This window comes from Gracilinanus agilis, chromosome 2, assembly GCF_016433145.1.
Source record: "Gracilinanus agilis isolate LMUSP501 chromosome 2, AgileGrace, whole genome shotgun sequence".
NCBI lineage: Eukaryota > Metazoa > Chordata > Mammalia > Didelphimorphia > Didelphidae > Gracilinanus > Gracilinanus agilis.
This window is the reverse complement of record NC_058131.1, coordinates 118,678,837-118,694,578: the sequence shown is the minus strand read 5'-3', so window position 1 is coordinate 118,694,578 and position 15,742 is coordinate 118,678,837. Positions and strand designations below refer to the sequence as shown.

Sequence of the window (15,742 nt, the reverse complement as noted above, 5' to 3'; positions counted from 1 at the left end):
GAGATCAGCAAGTAAAATAGTGTAAAAGAAAAGACCTGTGACACCACATACCTACTCTAGTGACACTGGCCTCCTTGCTATTCTTCACCCATGACATTCCATCCTTCAACTCCAAGTATTTCAATGATTATCCCTCATATACGGCATATTCTCCTTCTTCATCTCCACTTGCTAGCTTCCCTAGCATTCTTTGAGCTTAATTCCACCACCTTTTGCAAAAAGCTTTTCACTTGCTTTCTTAATCTTAGTGCCTTCCCTCTGAAATTACCTCTAATTTGTCTTGTGTATATCTTGTTTGCATGTTAGACTATGAGCTCCTCGAGAGCTGGGACCATCTTTTGCTGTCTGTTGTATCCCAAGAGCTAGCTGAAAAGGCCAGTGCTTACCTCTCCATGGACCCTCCTCCAATTCAGGCTCTCACTTTTCAGACTTGCCTGGATTTTTTCAGCATTTGCCATAATAGGATTCCTATCTTCCAGTCTTGGAGGTCTCCAGTCCATCCTCTACACAGCTACAAATATAATCTTCCTAAAGCATAAGTCTAGCTATCTAGACATCTCCCTTACTTGGTCTAGACTAGACCTTTTAGCCTTTCCAACTCCTTTAGGATAATATACACAAATTCCTTCGTTTGGTGTTTAATGGCAAATTCACAATCTAGCTCTGTGTTACCTTTTCAAGCCCAGTACACGTTACTTCCCTTCATGTATTGCCTAGCCAAACTGGTCTACTTATTACCTCCCAAATTTGTCATGCTGTCTCCTGCCTCCATAGCTACATAGACCTGAAATGCATTCTTCCTTATTTCCCCACCCATAGGAATGCCAAGACTTGGAGAGGGCTATCTACTAGAGGAGCTTTTCCAGATCTTAGTTGTTGGTGTTTACCTCCTTTTCATCATCATCATGTATATACTTAATAAGGTCATGGGATTCGGAGGATCAGAGTTTATTAGTCCAACATCCTTATCTTATAGATAAGGAAGCAGGTTCAGAGAGGTTAAGTGATTTACTAGACCCACCTAAATCTGTGATTCTATAATCATTTTTATGTGTTATCTCCTCAGTAGAACACAAGCTTCCTGAAAGCAGGAACCATTTTTCATCTTATTTTATATTCCTAGTGTCTTATACATAACAGGCACTTTAAAAATTTATCTTAAATTGAACTGGATTAGAAGAATGAAGAAGATGCGCTTTTCAGATTTAGAAATTTACAATAATGAAGAAATTCACAACAAATGATGAAGAAACAAATGATTAAAAACTGTTAGGCCAACTATATGCTAATAAAACCAATAGCTCAAGTGAAATGAATGAATATTTACAAAAATATAAAATTCTCAGATTAACAGAACAAGAAATAAAGAATTTAGATAACCCAGTATTAGAGAAAAGAAATTGAACAAGCCATAAGAGAACTCTCTCCAAAAAAAACTGGGAGCAGATGGATTTACAAATGAATTATATCAAAAATTCAAAGAACAATTAATTCTAACATTATGCAAATTGTTTGCAAAAATAGCAGAATGAGAGAGCCTACCAAATTCCTTTCATGATACAAATATGGTCTTGATACCTAAACCAGGAAGAGTGAAAATGGAGAAAGAAATTTATTGATTATTGAGGCTAAAACAACATACCAAAATACACTATGATCAGGTTTTACTTATGCCAGAAATGCACAATTGGTGCATTTATTAAGAAAACTGCAAATATAATAGACTATATTCAAAACAACAAAAATCAGATGATTATACTAAAAGATGCAAGGTAACAGAAAAAGGTTTTAACAAAATACAAAACCTTTGCTGTTAAAAGCCCTAGAAAACATAGACCATTCCTGAATCCATCTAATCATACATTTTGTCAAGGTCATTTTTCGCGTTCTTTTACACAAAAATAACATGAGAGACTTTGTGAAATACTTTCCTAAAATCTAAGTAAACTTTTATCTATAGCAGTGATTCCCAAAGTGGGTGCCATCACCCCCTGGTGGGTGCTACAGCAATCCAGAGGAGCGGTGAGGGCCACAGGTGCATTTATCTTTCCTATTAATTGCTATTAAAATTTTTAAAAAATTAATTTCCAGGGGACTACGCAATATATTTTCTGGAAAAGGGGCGGTAGGCCAAAAAAGTTTGGGAACCACTGATCTATAGCATTCCTTTTCTTTACCAGACTAGTAACCCTGTCCAAAAGGATGACCTGTTCTTGAGGAAACCCTGCTAGTTCTTGTTAATCATCACTTCTTTATCTAGATCTTCATCAACCATTCCTTTGATAATGTGTTTCAGAATTTTCCCAAGAATCCAAAATGAGGCTCACTAGCCTATGGTTTTCATCTTCTACTCTTTTTTGAAAATCAAGTTATTTGCTCTTCTCCATTCCTGCATTTCCCCTTCCATTCTTTACAATATTTGAAAGATGAATCACATCTACCAGTTCTTTTGTAGTACCCTAAGATATGTTTATTTCTCCAGGATGGAGACAAATTCGTTTTTGGCAATTAGAGAAGTATTCTTATTTATTTCTGTAAGTATCCACTCCCTATAAGCCTTTTTTTTGGGGGGGTGGGGGGTTAACCTTTCCAGTTCAAAGTCTTCTTGGCTCCAGGCAGTTCCTCTGGCTATTCTCTATGCCTGGAATGCTTTCCTTTCTCAGGTCTGCCTACTTGCTTCTCTAGCCTTTTTCTAGTACCAGTTAAAATCCCACTTTCTACAGGAAGCCCTTTTCCCAATCCCTTTTACATCTAGTGTTGTTCTTCTCTTAATTATTTCTTATTTACTCCATATATTTTGAACATATTTGTCTGCTTGTTGTCTGCCTCATTAGATTGTGAACTCCTTGAGGGCAAGTACTGTCTTTTGACTTTCATTGTGTCCTCAGCACTTAGCTGGGAGGGTGCCTGACTTAATAAATACTTGAAGGCTCTTGACAACATCATTTTTCTTGGCAAAGAAAACAGAAGCAAGCTAAGAGGTGAATACCTAGGCCTTCTTTCTGTTCTTATTCCTTTTGTGATACTTCTCATTTCCCCAATATAGAGCTTTCAAAACCTTTTTTGTTTTCTTTGTTTTCCTCAATAGTCTTCATTCTAGGCTTTAGCAATCTTTTTGTCCTGTCACTAAAATTTTTATCTACATATTTCCAGTTCCAACTTTCATTCAAACATTTTTTAAGTCCCTACTCTGTGCCAAGCACAATGCCAAGCATTGGAGAGGGAATACAAAGGAAAAAGACAGAAACTAATATTTTTCTATTCAGTCATAACCTCTTGTCATTCTACCTTTTCTAAAGCCTGTTCTTCAGTAAGTCTTCCAAACCTTCCACCTCTCAGTACTTTCTCAGGCCATTAAAATGTCTCTGATTTACTCCCTCTCCAACCTCACCCTAATATTTAACATTTCAGTTCTACATGGTCCTCCACTGATGAATCCCTTGCCCACTTGTCCCACTGTCACTCTTCTTTGGCAGACCTTAGCCCTGGATTACTCCTACCATCTGCTTCCTCTTTATTCAGGATTTGCTGGATACAAATGAAGTTTTACAACCATGCTAGAATGTGTACATGGCAGATTTTTAGTATCCAGAATCGAATAGGCCATTTCAAGGCAGTCTTTTAATTCCTCCCTAATTAATTTACTCACTTCCAATAGAAACTATTATAAACTTTCTCTTCCTTTCATAAACCTTTCACACTTACCCCTTCCTACCCTTACCTATAGAACTTACCTTTTATTTTACTGATAAATCAAGATCATTTGACACAAACTCCCTCTTGTCCTAAGGGAACTCTCCTTCTATTCTCCTTTCAAAGCTTCTTGACATCAGCTCTCACCCTCCGCTCCTTTCCTGTAGTATCTGACAAAGAGGTGGCCTCTTTCCTTGCCAAAACCAATCTCCCTACATTTGCATCTTGTGCCCTCCCTTCTTCTCCGATAGATCACATCTACAATCTTCCCTCTCTCTTAAATCTTCAACCTCCCCCTATAAACTGGTTCCTTCTTGCCTTCAAACATACTCATATCTCCCCATGCCTCAAAACACCTTCACTAAATACACAGATGCATACCATTAAGCTGTCATCCTATATCTCTCCTTCCTTCTCAACCAGATTCCAAGAAAAAGCAGCCTTTATTTGCTACCTCCATTTACTCTTTTCTCACTTCTCAGCCCCTTGTAGTTCTTATTTCATTACTCAAAGGAAACTGGCTTTCTCCAAAATTACTGATTCTCTTAATTGCCTGATTAGTTGGTCTTTTCTCATTATTCATTCTTCTTGGCCTATGTGCTGCTCTTGACTCTTGGTTGACCACTTTCTCCTCTTGGACACTGACTCGTCTCTGGGTTTTCATAACACTTTTCTCTCCCAGTTCATCTCTTCCCTGTCAAACTACTCCTCAGTTTCCTTTGCTGGTTCTTAATCTATATTACAGCCCCTAACTGTGGCTGTTCCCCTGTCCTGGGCCATCTTGTCTTCTTTCTGCCTCTACATTCTCTCTCCATAAACTCAATTACTCCCAATGGTTTAACTCTCAGATGATTCCCCTTGGGCTTTAGGCCCACATCATCATTTTTGTATTGGACATTTCAAACTTGACATATTAGAGACATCTTAAATTCATCATGTCCAAAACCAGATTCATTTTCTTTTCTCTAAAACACTCCCTCTTCCAAACGTCCTTGTTTTTCTAGAAAGCATCCTTCCCATTTCCCAGGTTTGTAACCTTGACATTAGCTTGAACTTCTCACTCTTATATATCCAATCAATTGGCAAATCTTGCAGCTTCTACCTTCCTAACAACTCCCACCTCCCACATTTTCCATGTAAATAGCTGTCACCTTGGTTCAGTCCTCATGGCCTCTTGTCTAGATCTTTGCATCAGCCTTTAATTGGTCTCCCTGAATTTTGTTTCTCCCACTCCTGGCTAACCTCCAGCTGCCAAAATAAATTTCTTTAAGTACAGATCTAACTCTGTCATTCATGTACTAAAAAATTCCAGTGGTTTTCTATTGCCTAAAGACTAAAATAACCTCTCTTTAGCTTTTGAAGCTCTACCCAGGCTGCCCCCAACCTGCTTTTCCAACCTCCCACACTCTGCAATCCAGCCAACCTAGTCTTCTTTCTATTCCTCACACACACAATACTCCCCAGCTGTCCCCCATGCCTAGGAATGTACTATCTCATTACCTCTGTCTCTTAGAATTCCTCTCTAACAGGAAGATGAGGCTCAAACTCCCATCATCTGAGTGAAGACTTTCTTGGAGATCCTGCAAGCTGCTGGTGCTCTCCCTCTAAAACTAACCTGTTCTTAACTACTTTATATTTGTGTGCGTATTTATTTACTGTATATTTTATGTGTGTGTGTGTGTATATATATGCATATATATATATATCTATCCGTATGTATAGCTATCTTTCTATCTATATATAGATAGATAGATAATGTGACTTTATATTTGTACTTCTTTGCCCCAATAGGAAGTGAGCTCTTTGTGAGTAGGGATTGTTTCATTTTTGTTATTTCTATTCCTTCATTTAGCACAGAGGCTGGCACATTAGGCACTTAGTAAATATTCGTTGAAAAACTGATTCTGTAACTACATCCTAAAAGAGTGGCAGAGCTCACAAAATCTATTGCTAGAGGGGCTAATTAAAATCTGAAGCATCAAGAAGTATCTACTTTTTCATTTTTCACTCTTGCCAACACAGACATAAGGTAGCAACTGTATTTCTATGAGCATCTTCTAGATGAAAATTATCGGCTTAATGAATGACCACCTCAAATTGAGCAAATAAATACACAATTTTTATAAAATGAAAATCTTCCTTATCATATGATCTAGTAAGTTTAAATTTTCTTCTGAACATATGGCTAAGATTTCAATCTGGAATGTAAAATATGGCCATTGGGACAACAGATGGTTTTGTTCAGATTTGATTGGCTTTCTTATGAATAAATTATTACTGTGTATTAGATTTATTAAGATTCTTTTCATGCTAAGCTTCCTTGTTAATTTAATTTTAAAATAGCATAAGTCAGGAGAGAGGTTCTGTTGGATGCTATCAATATTTCCATGAATGTCAAGTAACTTAGAAAAAAATAATTTACTAGGGAATATTTACAATGACAGTTTTGTGCTACTTTAAAGTTTACTTTGTTATACATTAAGAAAGTATGGAATTTTAAGCATGTTTTAGCAAGGGAGTAGCCAAGAACATAAGCATTAGCCTTGAAGTTGGGCATAAAAGGAATTAATGATAAATCAAATAAAAATTGCACAGCAGGCTTAATGACAAGATGGCATTCTTAGTTTTCTTCAAGACTTAGAGTTCTATTGAAATTAATCAAAATATCTTGCATGCATGCAAATGCTCAAATCTAACATAATTTTTACTCTTTTTTTTTTTTTAAACCCTTGTACTTTGGTGTATTGTCTCATAGGCGGAAGATTGGTAAGAGTGGGCAATGGGGGTCAAGTGACTTGCCCAGGGTCACACAGCTGGGAAGTGGCTGAGGCCGGGTTTGAACCTAGGACCTCCTGTCTCTAGGCCTGACTCTCACTCTACTGAGCTACCCAGCTGCCCCTAATTTTTACTCTTTGATCAATGTACATTCAATTTATTAAATGACTTTAAAAATTTTAGTATTTACATAGAAAGGTTTTTTTAGCCTTTCATGTGGTCTTTAAACTTCTTGTTTAACATGTCCAATGAAAAGGGAGATTTGCTTCTTCATAAGGAAGCCTCAGTATATATACCTTTCTACTCTTTTGTCCCAGCTCTGCACTTGAGAACAACAGGAAATAACTACTTCTCCTTTCATATAACGTCCATCAGATAGTTAAAAAAAAAACTTTTGTGTTCTCTCTTATTCTTCCCTTTTCCAAGCTACAGATCCCCATTTTCTATATGACATAATTTCTAGATCCATCTCATCTTGTCATTATCCTTTAGACATGTTCCAGTACATCAGCATCACCCCTCACCCCTAAAAATATAGAGTGGTAGAGATGGATAACATAATAGAAAGAGGGAGGGAGGGAGGGGATGGTGATGGAATGGAAATGAAGTAGCATCATGGCTCCCAATTTAATAAATTTGGAGTGAGAGAAAGAAGAGAAATGGGTTCATTTATAGAAAGAGCAGCAGAATTTTTTCTTATCTAAATTAATTTTTGTTTCTATTTTATTAATCTCCTTCATTTCCCAATATATTCTTTATCTTTCTCATCTAAAGAGCTATCTCTTATAACAAAGAATAAAAAATGGAGGAAGGAGGAAAACATTTGGCAAAACAAGTCAGTATATTGATCAACTATATGAAGTGTTCTGCATGAATAGTTCCTCTCTTCTACAAAGAAGGGAGGAAAGTGCATTCTCTTAATTCTTCAAGGTCAAGATCACCAATCACAATTACAGTTTTTATATTTAAAGCTGACAGTTCTCTCCATTTCCATTATTGTAGTCATTTTTGTATATTGTTTTCCAATCCTGCTTACTTTACTTTTCATCATTTCATATAAATCTTCCCTTGCCTCTCTATTCTTCATTGTCACCCTTTTTTATGGTGCAATAATATTCCCATACAATCAAAAATCACAATTCATCTGAACTATTTCCCAGTTGCTTGACATTCACTTTGTTTTCAGTTCTTTGCTACTCCAAAAAAGTGCTGCTATATTATTTTGTTTAATAGGAGAATTTACTTTCAATCTTTGAACTCCTTCAAGTATATGTCTTGTATAGTTATGTGATCTCTGAGTCAAAAGATATGATTATGTGAGTGCCTGGCTTAGAAAAATTCCAAATTGCTTGCCAGAATGGTTGTACCACTTTACAGTTCCACCAAGTACATTAGTATACCCTTTTTTCCACAGCCTCTCCAACATTGGATATTCCCGTATTTTCTCATCTTTGCCGTTTTTGATGTGAATCTTCCAAATACTTTTGACTTGGATTCTTATTATTCATGATAAAGAATAGTCTTTCCTATAGTAGTTAATAATTTATAATTCTTTTGAGAACTGTGTTCATATCCTTTGAACAGTGATTCACTAGAGAACAAGTCAATGACTTTTCAATATGAAAGAGATCAATCCATGTTTGGAGGCTGGAAAACAAAGTGAATCAGAGAAATCAAAGATGCCAGAGAAGAAAGGGGGAAAATGTGAGGAAAAGGTCTCAAAGGATGTAATCTTAATGAGGAAGCAGGAAGTAGATTCATCTGGGCTTAGAGGAAATATGAAAATTTTTTTACCTTCTCTTTTTTAAGTTTAACAAAAACAAATGTTTAAACTGAAAGCTTTTCTGTTTGTCTTTCCTGTTCAACTCCAGTATTTTTTTTTCTTGCCTGGAAAATCATACCATATTCCAAAACAAGCGAATGAATATTTTGGAAATTGGTGATAGAGAAAATTATTGTGAAAAATAAGAAATGAAAGAGGACAAGAGCCTTTTGTTATTATTTTTAATTAATTGACTTAGAATATTTTTCCATGGTTACATGATTCATGTTCTTTCCCTCACCCCTTCCCTACCCCCTCCTGTAGCCAAAAAGGAATTCCACTGGATTTTACATGTATTATTGATCAGGGCCTATTTCAATATTATTAATATTTGCAATAGAGTGATAGTTGAGTCTACATCACCAGTCATGTCCCCATCGAACTATGTGATCAAGTAAATGTTTTTCTTCTGTGTTTCTACTTCCATGTTTCTTTCTCTGGGTGTGGATTGTGTTCTTTCTCATAAGTTCCTCAGAATTGTCCTGGATCATTACCTTGCTGCTAGTAGAGAAGTCCATTATGTTCTATTGTGCCACAGTGTGTCAGTCTCTGTGTATAAGGTTCTCCTGGTTCTGCTCCTTTCACTGCATAAATTCCTGGAGGTCTTTCCAGTTCACATAGAAATCCTCTAGTTCATTATTCCTTTTATCATAATAGTATTCCATCACGAACAGATACCACAATTTGTTCAGCCATTTCCTAATCAAAGGGCATCCCCTCATTTTCCTATTTTTTGCCACCACAAAGATCGTGGCTATAAATATTTTTGTACAAGTATTTTTCCTTATTATCTCTTTGGGATACAAACCCAGCAGTGGTATGGATGGATCAAAGAGCAGGCAGTACAAGGGCCTTTTAAATTCATACCTATGGGGGCAGCTGGGTAGCTCAGTGGAGTGAGAGCCAGGCCTAGAGACAGGAGGTCCTAGGTTCAAGTCTGGTCTCAGACACTTCCCAGCTGTGTCCTGGGCAAGTCACTTGACCCCCATTGCCTACTTTTACCACTCTTCTGCCTTGGAGCCAATACACAGTATTGACTCCAAGATGGAAGGTAAGGGTTTAAAAAAAAACAACTCATACCTATAATCATGACTTCTTTCTTCAAGAAGTCAGAAGATGTTGAACATGGAGAGCATCAAACAACACACCCCCCAAATCAGATCGATTACATCTTAAGAGGCAATGTAGGAGAAATATCAGAATCAACTGTCAATTCACAGGCAGACCATTGGGTATTTAAAACAAAGGTCCAAATCAATGTCGAAAAAAATAGTCATAATAGCTGACATTTATATGATGTGCTAAGCAGAGAGAAATAACAGTTAAGACTCACACTAGTTTAGCATTCAAACTAATTCATAAAATACTATTGAGAAGAAAGATTTAAGAACTCTTCTCAGTGCAATGATCATCCATGATTTCAGAGGACCAGTGATAAAGAATGCCATCAATTTTATGATAGAGATGATGAACTAATATGCAGAGTCAGAGACATTTAGACATGATATATGGAAATTATATATATGGAAGTAATATGGAAATTATTTTGCTTGACTATGCTTATTTGTTACAAGCATTTTGTTTTTATTTTGTTTTTGTTTTTTCCTGAAGGGGATGTACTAGGGGGAAGAAATAAATATTTAATCATTGAGAAATGAAATTTGAATTAAAAATACTATAGTGAAATATGATGGGAAGAAAACAAGTAGTATCACTTCATAAGACTTTAAAAAGCAGTGGAATAAAAGCAAGTCTATGTAAAGCTTAGCACAATAAACCTCAACTGAGCCATATCATCCCAAGGGCATTAATAGATGGAGCTGGCTGGTAGAAATTAGAAAAGATTTGTCAGTGATTTTGTAGTTAGTAATGTGGCAGGTTTGATAGAATTCTGAACTTGGAGTTATAAGAACCTAGGTCTGAATTTCCCATCAGACATTTACTAGCTGTTTGACTCTGGACAAGCAACTTATCCTCTCAAGGGCTTAAATTCCTCATCCTTAAAGAAAGAGGGATTGGACTCAGTGACCTTTAAGGAACCTTCCATCTCCCATTAATTAGCTCTATAATCTGTTTTCTTCATCAATGAAAGTGAAACTAACATATTTGGACCTAATGCCTTAGTCCTTTATTTGGTATTTGAGAAGTAGAAGCAGTACTAGAAAATAGGAAGAGAATCTAGAACAGGTCAGATCTACATTGATGAAATCCAGACTGGAGGTGACAATCTTGATAGCATTAAGGAAACATTTATTATCCTATTTCAGGGAAGGAAATATACCCAAAGAATTTGGGAGGTGGTTCATGAATGGAATTACTACTCAAAGAAAACATGATTGAGAAGGATACATGCTTCTGTATGAGTATGATATCATGCTCATTTCATCAAGCTCAGAACACTGCTGGGCCTCCTAATTGAGACTTATTTTTGAGTGGCAGTTCAAAAGAGAATAGTGCAACCATCCATATAGGCAAAACTAAATGGATGAAAAATTCTATTTGTTGGGACTATGATTACAATATGGTTGAAAAGCCAACTTATTGAATTAGTACATCAACATACACATGTGGGATATGCATGACAAATGGACTGTGACTTGAGCCCAGACTTGAGTAGGAAAAAAAAAGAGTAAGCTGAATTACATTTAGGAAATTGTATATTTCTAATTCCCCAGCATAGAACCCCCATCTTTTTTAACACAGATGTTCTTCCAGTGATGTCAGATGGTTGTAAATAATACCATAGGATCCAAAGATTGAAAGTTATTGGAAAGATAATGGAGAGATCCATACAGAGCAGGCTGTGCATATTTAAAATGATGACCTTTATACAAGAATTGACAGAGAGACATCACTCAGGAAATATATGGTGAGAAAAAAAAGATATAAGCCTTTCATATAGCAAGAATGAGGAAAACTGAAGGAGAGCCAAAATATTAACTTAAAAATGTATCTTTTTTAATCTACAAAAAGTAGAGGAAGATCTTCAGTATGCTGAGTAAATCTATGGGAGATCCTAGCCAGTAATTACACACACAATGAGAAGCCATAGATAAATTGCAGTCTCTTAATCCTCATAATAAAGAATGTACCCATTTCCATGAGATCACACAGATCCATTGAAGGGCTGAAATGTAAGAGATTCAAAAAATATTTTTTATGGAGTTCTTTGATAATAACCATTGTTTTGTTATGGTGCCAGCAGTAAGCTTTCCAATGGATATTTACTTCCCAAACCACCACACATAATACATACTGAAAGTAGAGATTAATTATGGTCTTTTATGCTTTTAATTATATCTAGATATTGAGGACAGTGAGGAAACTGGTCAGTACATCATTGGACGAGGTGGCTACCCAAATAAAAATGGTCAGGTCCAGTGTGATGCAGCTATAATGGAAGGTTTCCCTGGTCGATTTGGTGCAGTGGCAGCCTTACATGGGTAAGTGATGAATTTTGTTGACATAAATGTTAAGTGTGCTTTTTGGTGTTTACAATGAAGGTTCATTTCTCTGCATCCATAGGTAGGAAATGGTCACATAGAAAATCTTTTAACATTTATAATTAAAATTCACATATTCACATGATTATTAACAAATAAGATTTTTCTTCAACTTTTTTATATATAACTTATATACAAAGAAATAAACCAATACCCTTATATTTGTACATGAGTGTGTACACTAATACTGATGAGTGATCACTTAACTAGTAAGGCATGTTGTTACTATCCTGCCCTTTAAGGGTTCTGCCCCTTTCTATTAAACTTCAACATTTTCTATCTCTGATTTTTCCACTGTCAGTTATCATGCCTAAGTTTCCTCAATCTCTAAAAAGTTCACTTGACAGGACTGCCTCCATTAATCTATTTCTCTCCTTGGTTCCTTAGCCAAATTTCTTTATTATTGATCCATACTTGCTACTTCTACTTCCTTGCTGCTTACTCTTCCCCTTATCCCTCTACAAAAGAAGCTTCCCATCTCATTACTCTACAGAACAGCTTCCTGGAAGGGATCACTAATGACTTAGAGACATCTGATCTAATGACCTTTTATCAGTCTTTCTAGCCCTCAAATCTAATGGCATTTTGTCAGCCAATGTTCTGTGCCAGTTTGTAACTATTAACTATCTCTTTGAAACTCTCTCTCCCTATGGCTTTCCTGGCATTGTATTATTCTGGTTTTCCTTTTACCTTAATCTCTTCCACCAGTTCTTCTTCCTACCCACTAAATGTGGAGGGAAGTTGTTCTCTGACTGGATCCTTTTTCTTTCCTTAAAAGTATCTCTTCTAGACAGTCAGCTCTCACAACTTCAACCACCTTTCCTGTATTTAGGCAACTTCTAAATCTGTATTTCTAGCTCTTATTTCTCTCTCAAATTTCTTCCAAAATTTTGCCACAATCTCCTGTTACTTTGAGCTTAAAATGGGGAGGAAGAAGGGCTACACAGAACAATTCCTCTTTTAAATTACAGCCCCTTCAAAAACTTTAAAACTGCCATTATGCATAAAGCTTCTTAATAGTCCATAAGCCTTAAGCTTTGTTCATTTCTTTATCTTGAACCATATGTTCTGGTGTATTTCTCATCATCCCCTCTTCGTTTAAATTAGAGTGAAAGAATATTAATGAATATGTTGATTTAATTGGAAGGATTTTCTCACATTTTTTTTAAACCCTTGTACTTTCGGTGTATTGTCTCATAGGTGGAAGAGTGGTAAGGGTGGGCAATGGGGGTCAAGTGACCTGCCCAGGGTCACACAGCTGGGAAGTGGCTGAGGCCGGGTTTGAACCTAGGACCTCCTGTCTCTAGGCCTGACTCTCACTCCACTGAGCTACCCAGCTGCCCTTTTCTCACATTTTTTCATTAAATTTCTCTTTCTCTGTAATCACTACAAAAGATGGTGGTATATGGGCTGTAATCCTCCTTGAGGGCTTTAAGTGTTTACCACTTTTTGTCTTTCTATAATCCAGCCTTGCAAACAGTAAGAACATAAATGTTTGTTGAACTGAAAAGAGAAAACAATATAATATTCTCTCCCCTGTCTCAGTCTTATCTTCTCCACTAAATTTTACTGGTTCCTTTCAACCAAGTCTTATATGGTATTATCTGCAAGCTCTTCCCCACCATTATTATCCTTCAAACCCTCTCCAGCTTATCAGTGCTCTTCTTAGAAGGTAGTTACAGGAATGGACACAATATTTCAAATATGGTCAGGGAAAACCCAAGGGGGACTGTTGCCTCCCTAGTTCTAGACACTCTACCTCTCCACATACTCTAAGATCTCATTAGCTTTTTTGACTACTATATCACATTTTGACTTGTTGAACTTTCAGTGAACTAAAACACTTGGACTGTTTTTCCATTGACTTCATAAACCAACCAAATTTCCTCTACCTTATATCAACAGAGTTGAATTTTTTAACCTCAATATTTAAGGTTTTACATTTCCTCCTATTCACTTTCATGTTTTTAATATTAATCTAACATTCTAATCTGTCAAGATTTTTTTTACCTGATTTCCATCCACTTTATTCATTAGCCCTCCCAATTTTGTATCGTGTCATCTGACATTCCTTAGTAAAAATGTTAAACAATATAAGACCAAGCACAAATCCTAGTGTAAAAGGGAAAATTATGAAATTGGTCATAAATTAATAATTTTATTAAATAAAAAGTAGTAGGGAAAAAATAAAAATTGGAAAGAGATATATATGTTATTTTCTTTATTGCTCCACTTAGCTTGCTATATTCTATGGCCGCCATTAGGACCCTCTGGCCAGTCTCACATGGAAGTCCAGCCAGGAACAAACATAGAAGAGAAGAGGCCAAAATCCACTCTTGCCTCAGTTTATCAAACTTTTTCTCCACCCATTTACTCTCACACATCACATCAGGGGAGTCAATTGCGGCTTTCTATTTTGCCTAGGCTGCCTAAGTGGTCAGTTCAAGGGGCAGTGCAGGGAACATCTGCCCTGTCCCTTGTCTCCTGGTCTCTTGACTCTATTGTGGCCTTTTTCCAGCTGCCATCCTTGTGACCCAATTCACTCAATGATTTTCCTTCATACAATCCTCACCTCTGAATCAAGTTCAAGCTCAAGTCTGCAGGTAGTCAACCAGAAATGATGTCATCTGTGTGACCCTAGGAAGGAGGGAGGGTAAATCTCCTTCACATACTAGGAACACCCTACTAGGGACCTCCTTTCAAAATGAAAACACTCCATTCTTAACTACTCCCATTCAAAATCCAAAAAAATAATACTTTTGTCTAACCCATTCTGACCACAAGAACAGTAAACTAAGTTTATGGCATTTTCCTAAACCAGAGGTATCCAGCATACAGCTCAGTTGGCTGCATTGTGGCCTTTGATACCACCCAGTGCTGCCCAAATCAGATTAAATTGTAATTGGGAAATATTTAAGAAAATTTAAAAATCTAATAGAACATAGGTAATACTAACATATTTTCTAAGTCAGTATGTGGCTACAGGGATTCTTATTCACAGGTTATTGGCCACCTTTTCTATTTGATCTTGACACTATTGCCAGATATCAATCTAGCAGACCTATCACAAAAAGAAAGCATCTCAGTCTTATCTTGATAAAAATGTGCTGGCTTTTTCTGGTCACCACTTTTCTGCAGGCCCACTAACCATCACAACTTATACATAGTAGGCACTCAATAAATAGTGTTCCAGTGGGTAACTGAAAAAAAAAAAAAACCAAAAAGGATGGAGAAAATATAGGTTAGGCAGAAAAAAGAAATAGCTAATGTTCACATATTGTTTTAAAGTTTACGAAGTGCACATGCATAAATCTCACTTAAGAAATGGGAATAAAGAGGAAAGAGGCAATAAAAAGTAGCAAGGGGCCTTAAATTTGTCAGTAAGTAGGTATAATAAAGCATTCCTTATATGATTTGATTAGGGAAGAAACCCTTTGAGAAAAGCAACTTTTCCAGATCATCAGTGGTTTATACCAATGACTTTTTTCACTTTAACTTTTTATTGGAAATATTTCTAAAATGTAAACTTTATCTTCCCACTTACCATTTTTCATTTTAACTTTTTATTGGAAATCTTTCTAAAATGTAAATTTTATTTTCCCATTCTACAGTTGTCATTGTTGATGCTGATACTGATGGTATAAACAGAAAGCTGAATCATTTTGCCCATTGACTGCTGACCTGGGGTGTTCCCTGTTGCCATTAGGGCTCAGCTGAGGGTCACGTGTCTGTAAACACTCCTCCAGACGTAGCCACCAACGTAGACTCACACACAAGGTAGGGCTCCCTTTGCTTGTGCTTCCAGGGGCTCTGAAAGGAGGGATCCTTGTCTGTCTGCCATCTTGAAAGCCTTGGGGTCGGCTTGGGTCTTTACCACTGGCTTTGTTACCGATCTCCCGGCCACCTCCGTTTTGTCTCTGCTACTTCAGAGATCCTCGGCTCGCTTTCT

At 36.6% G+C, this 15,742-nt stretch overlaps 1 protein-coding gene across 1 annotated transcript in view; it reads left to right on the top strand.

The window, feature by feature from the left end:
- LOC123233356 (N(4)-(Beta-N-acetylglucosaminyl)-L-asparaginase-like) overlaps positions 1 to 15,742 on the top strand; it is a 141,612-nt gene that overhangs the window by 15,412 nt on the left and 110,458 nt on the right. The window contains exon 2 of the mRNA XM_044659482.1: positions 11,595 to 11,733. Within this exon, the coding sequence (XP_044515417.1) occupies positions 11,595 to 11,733 (139 nt within the window). The remainder of the gene's footprint in view (positions 1 to 11,594; positions 11,734 to 15,742) is intronic.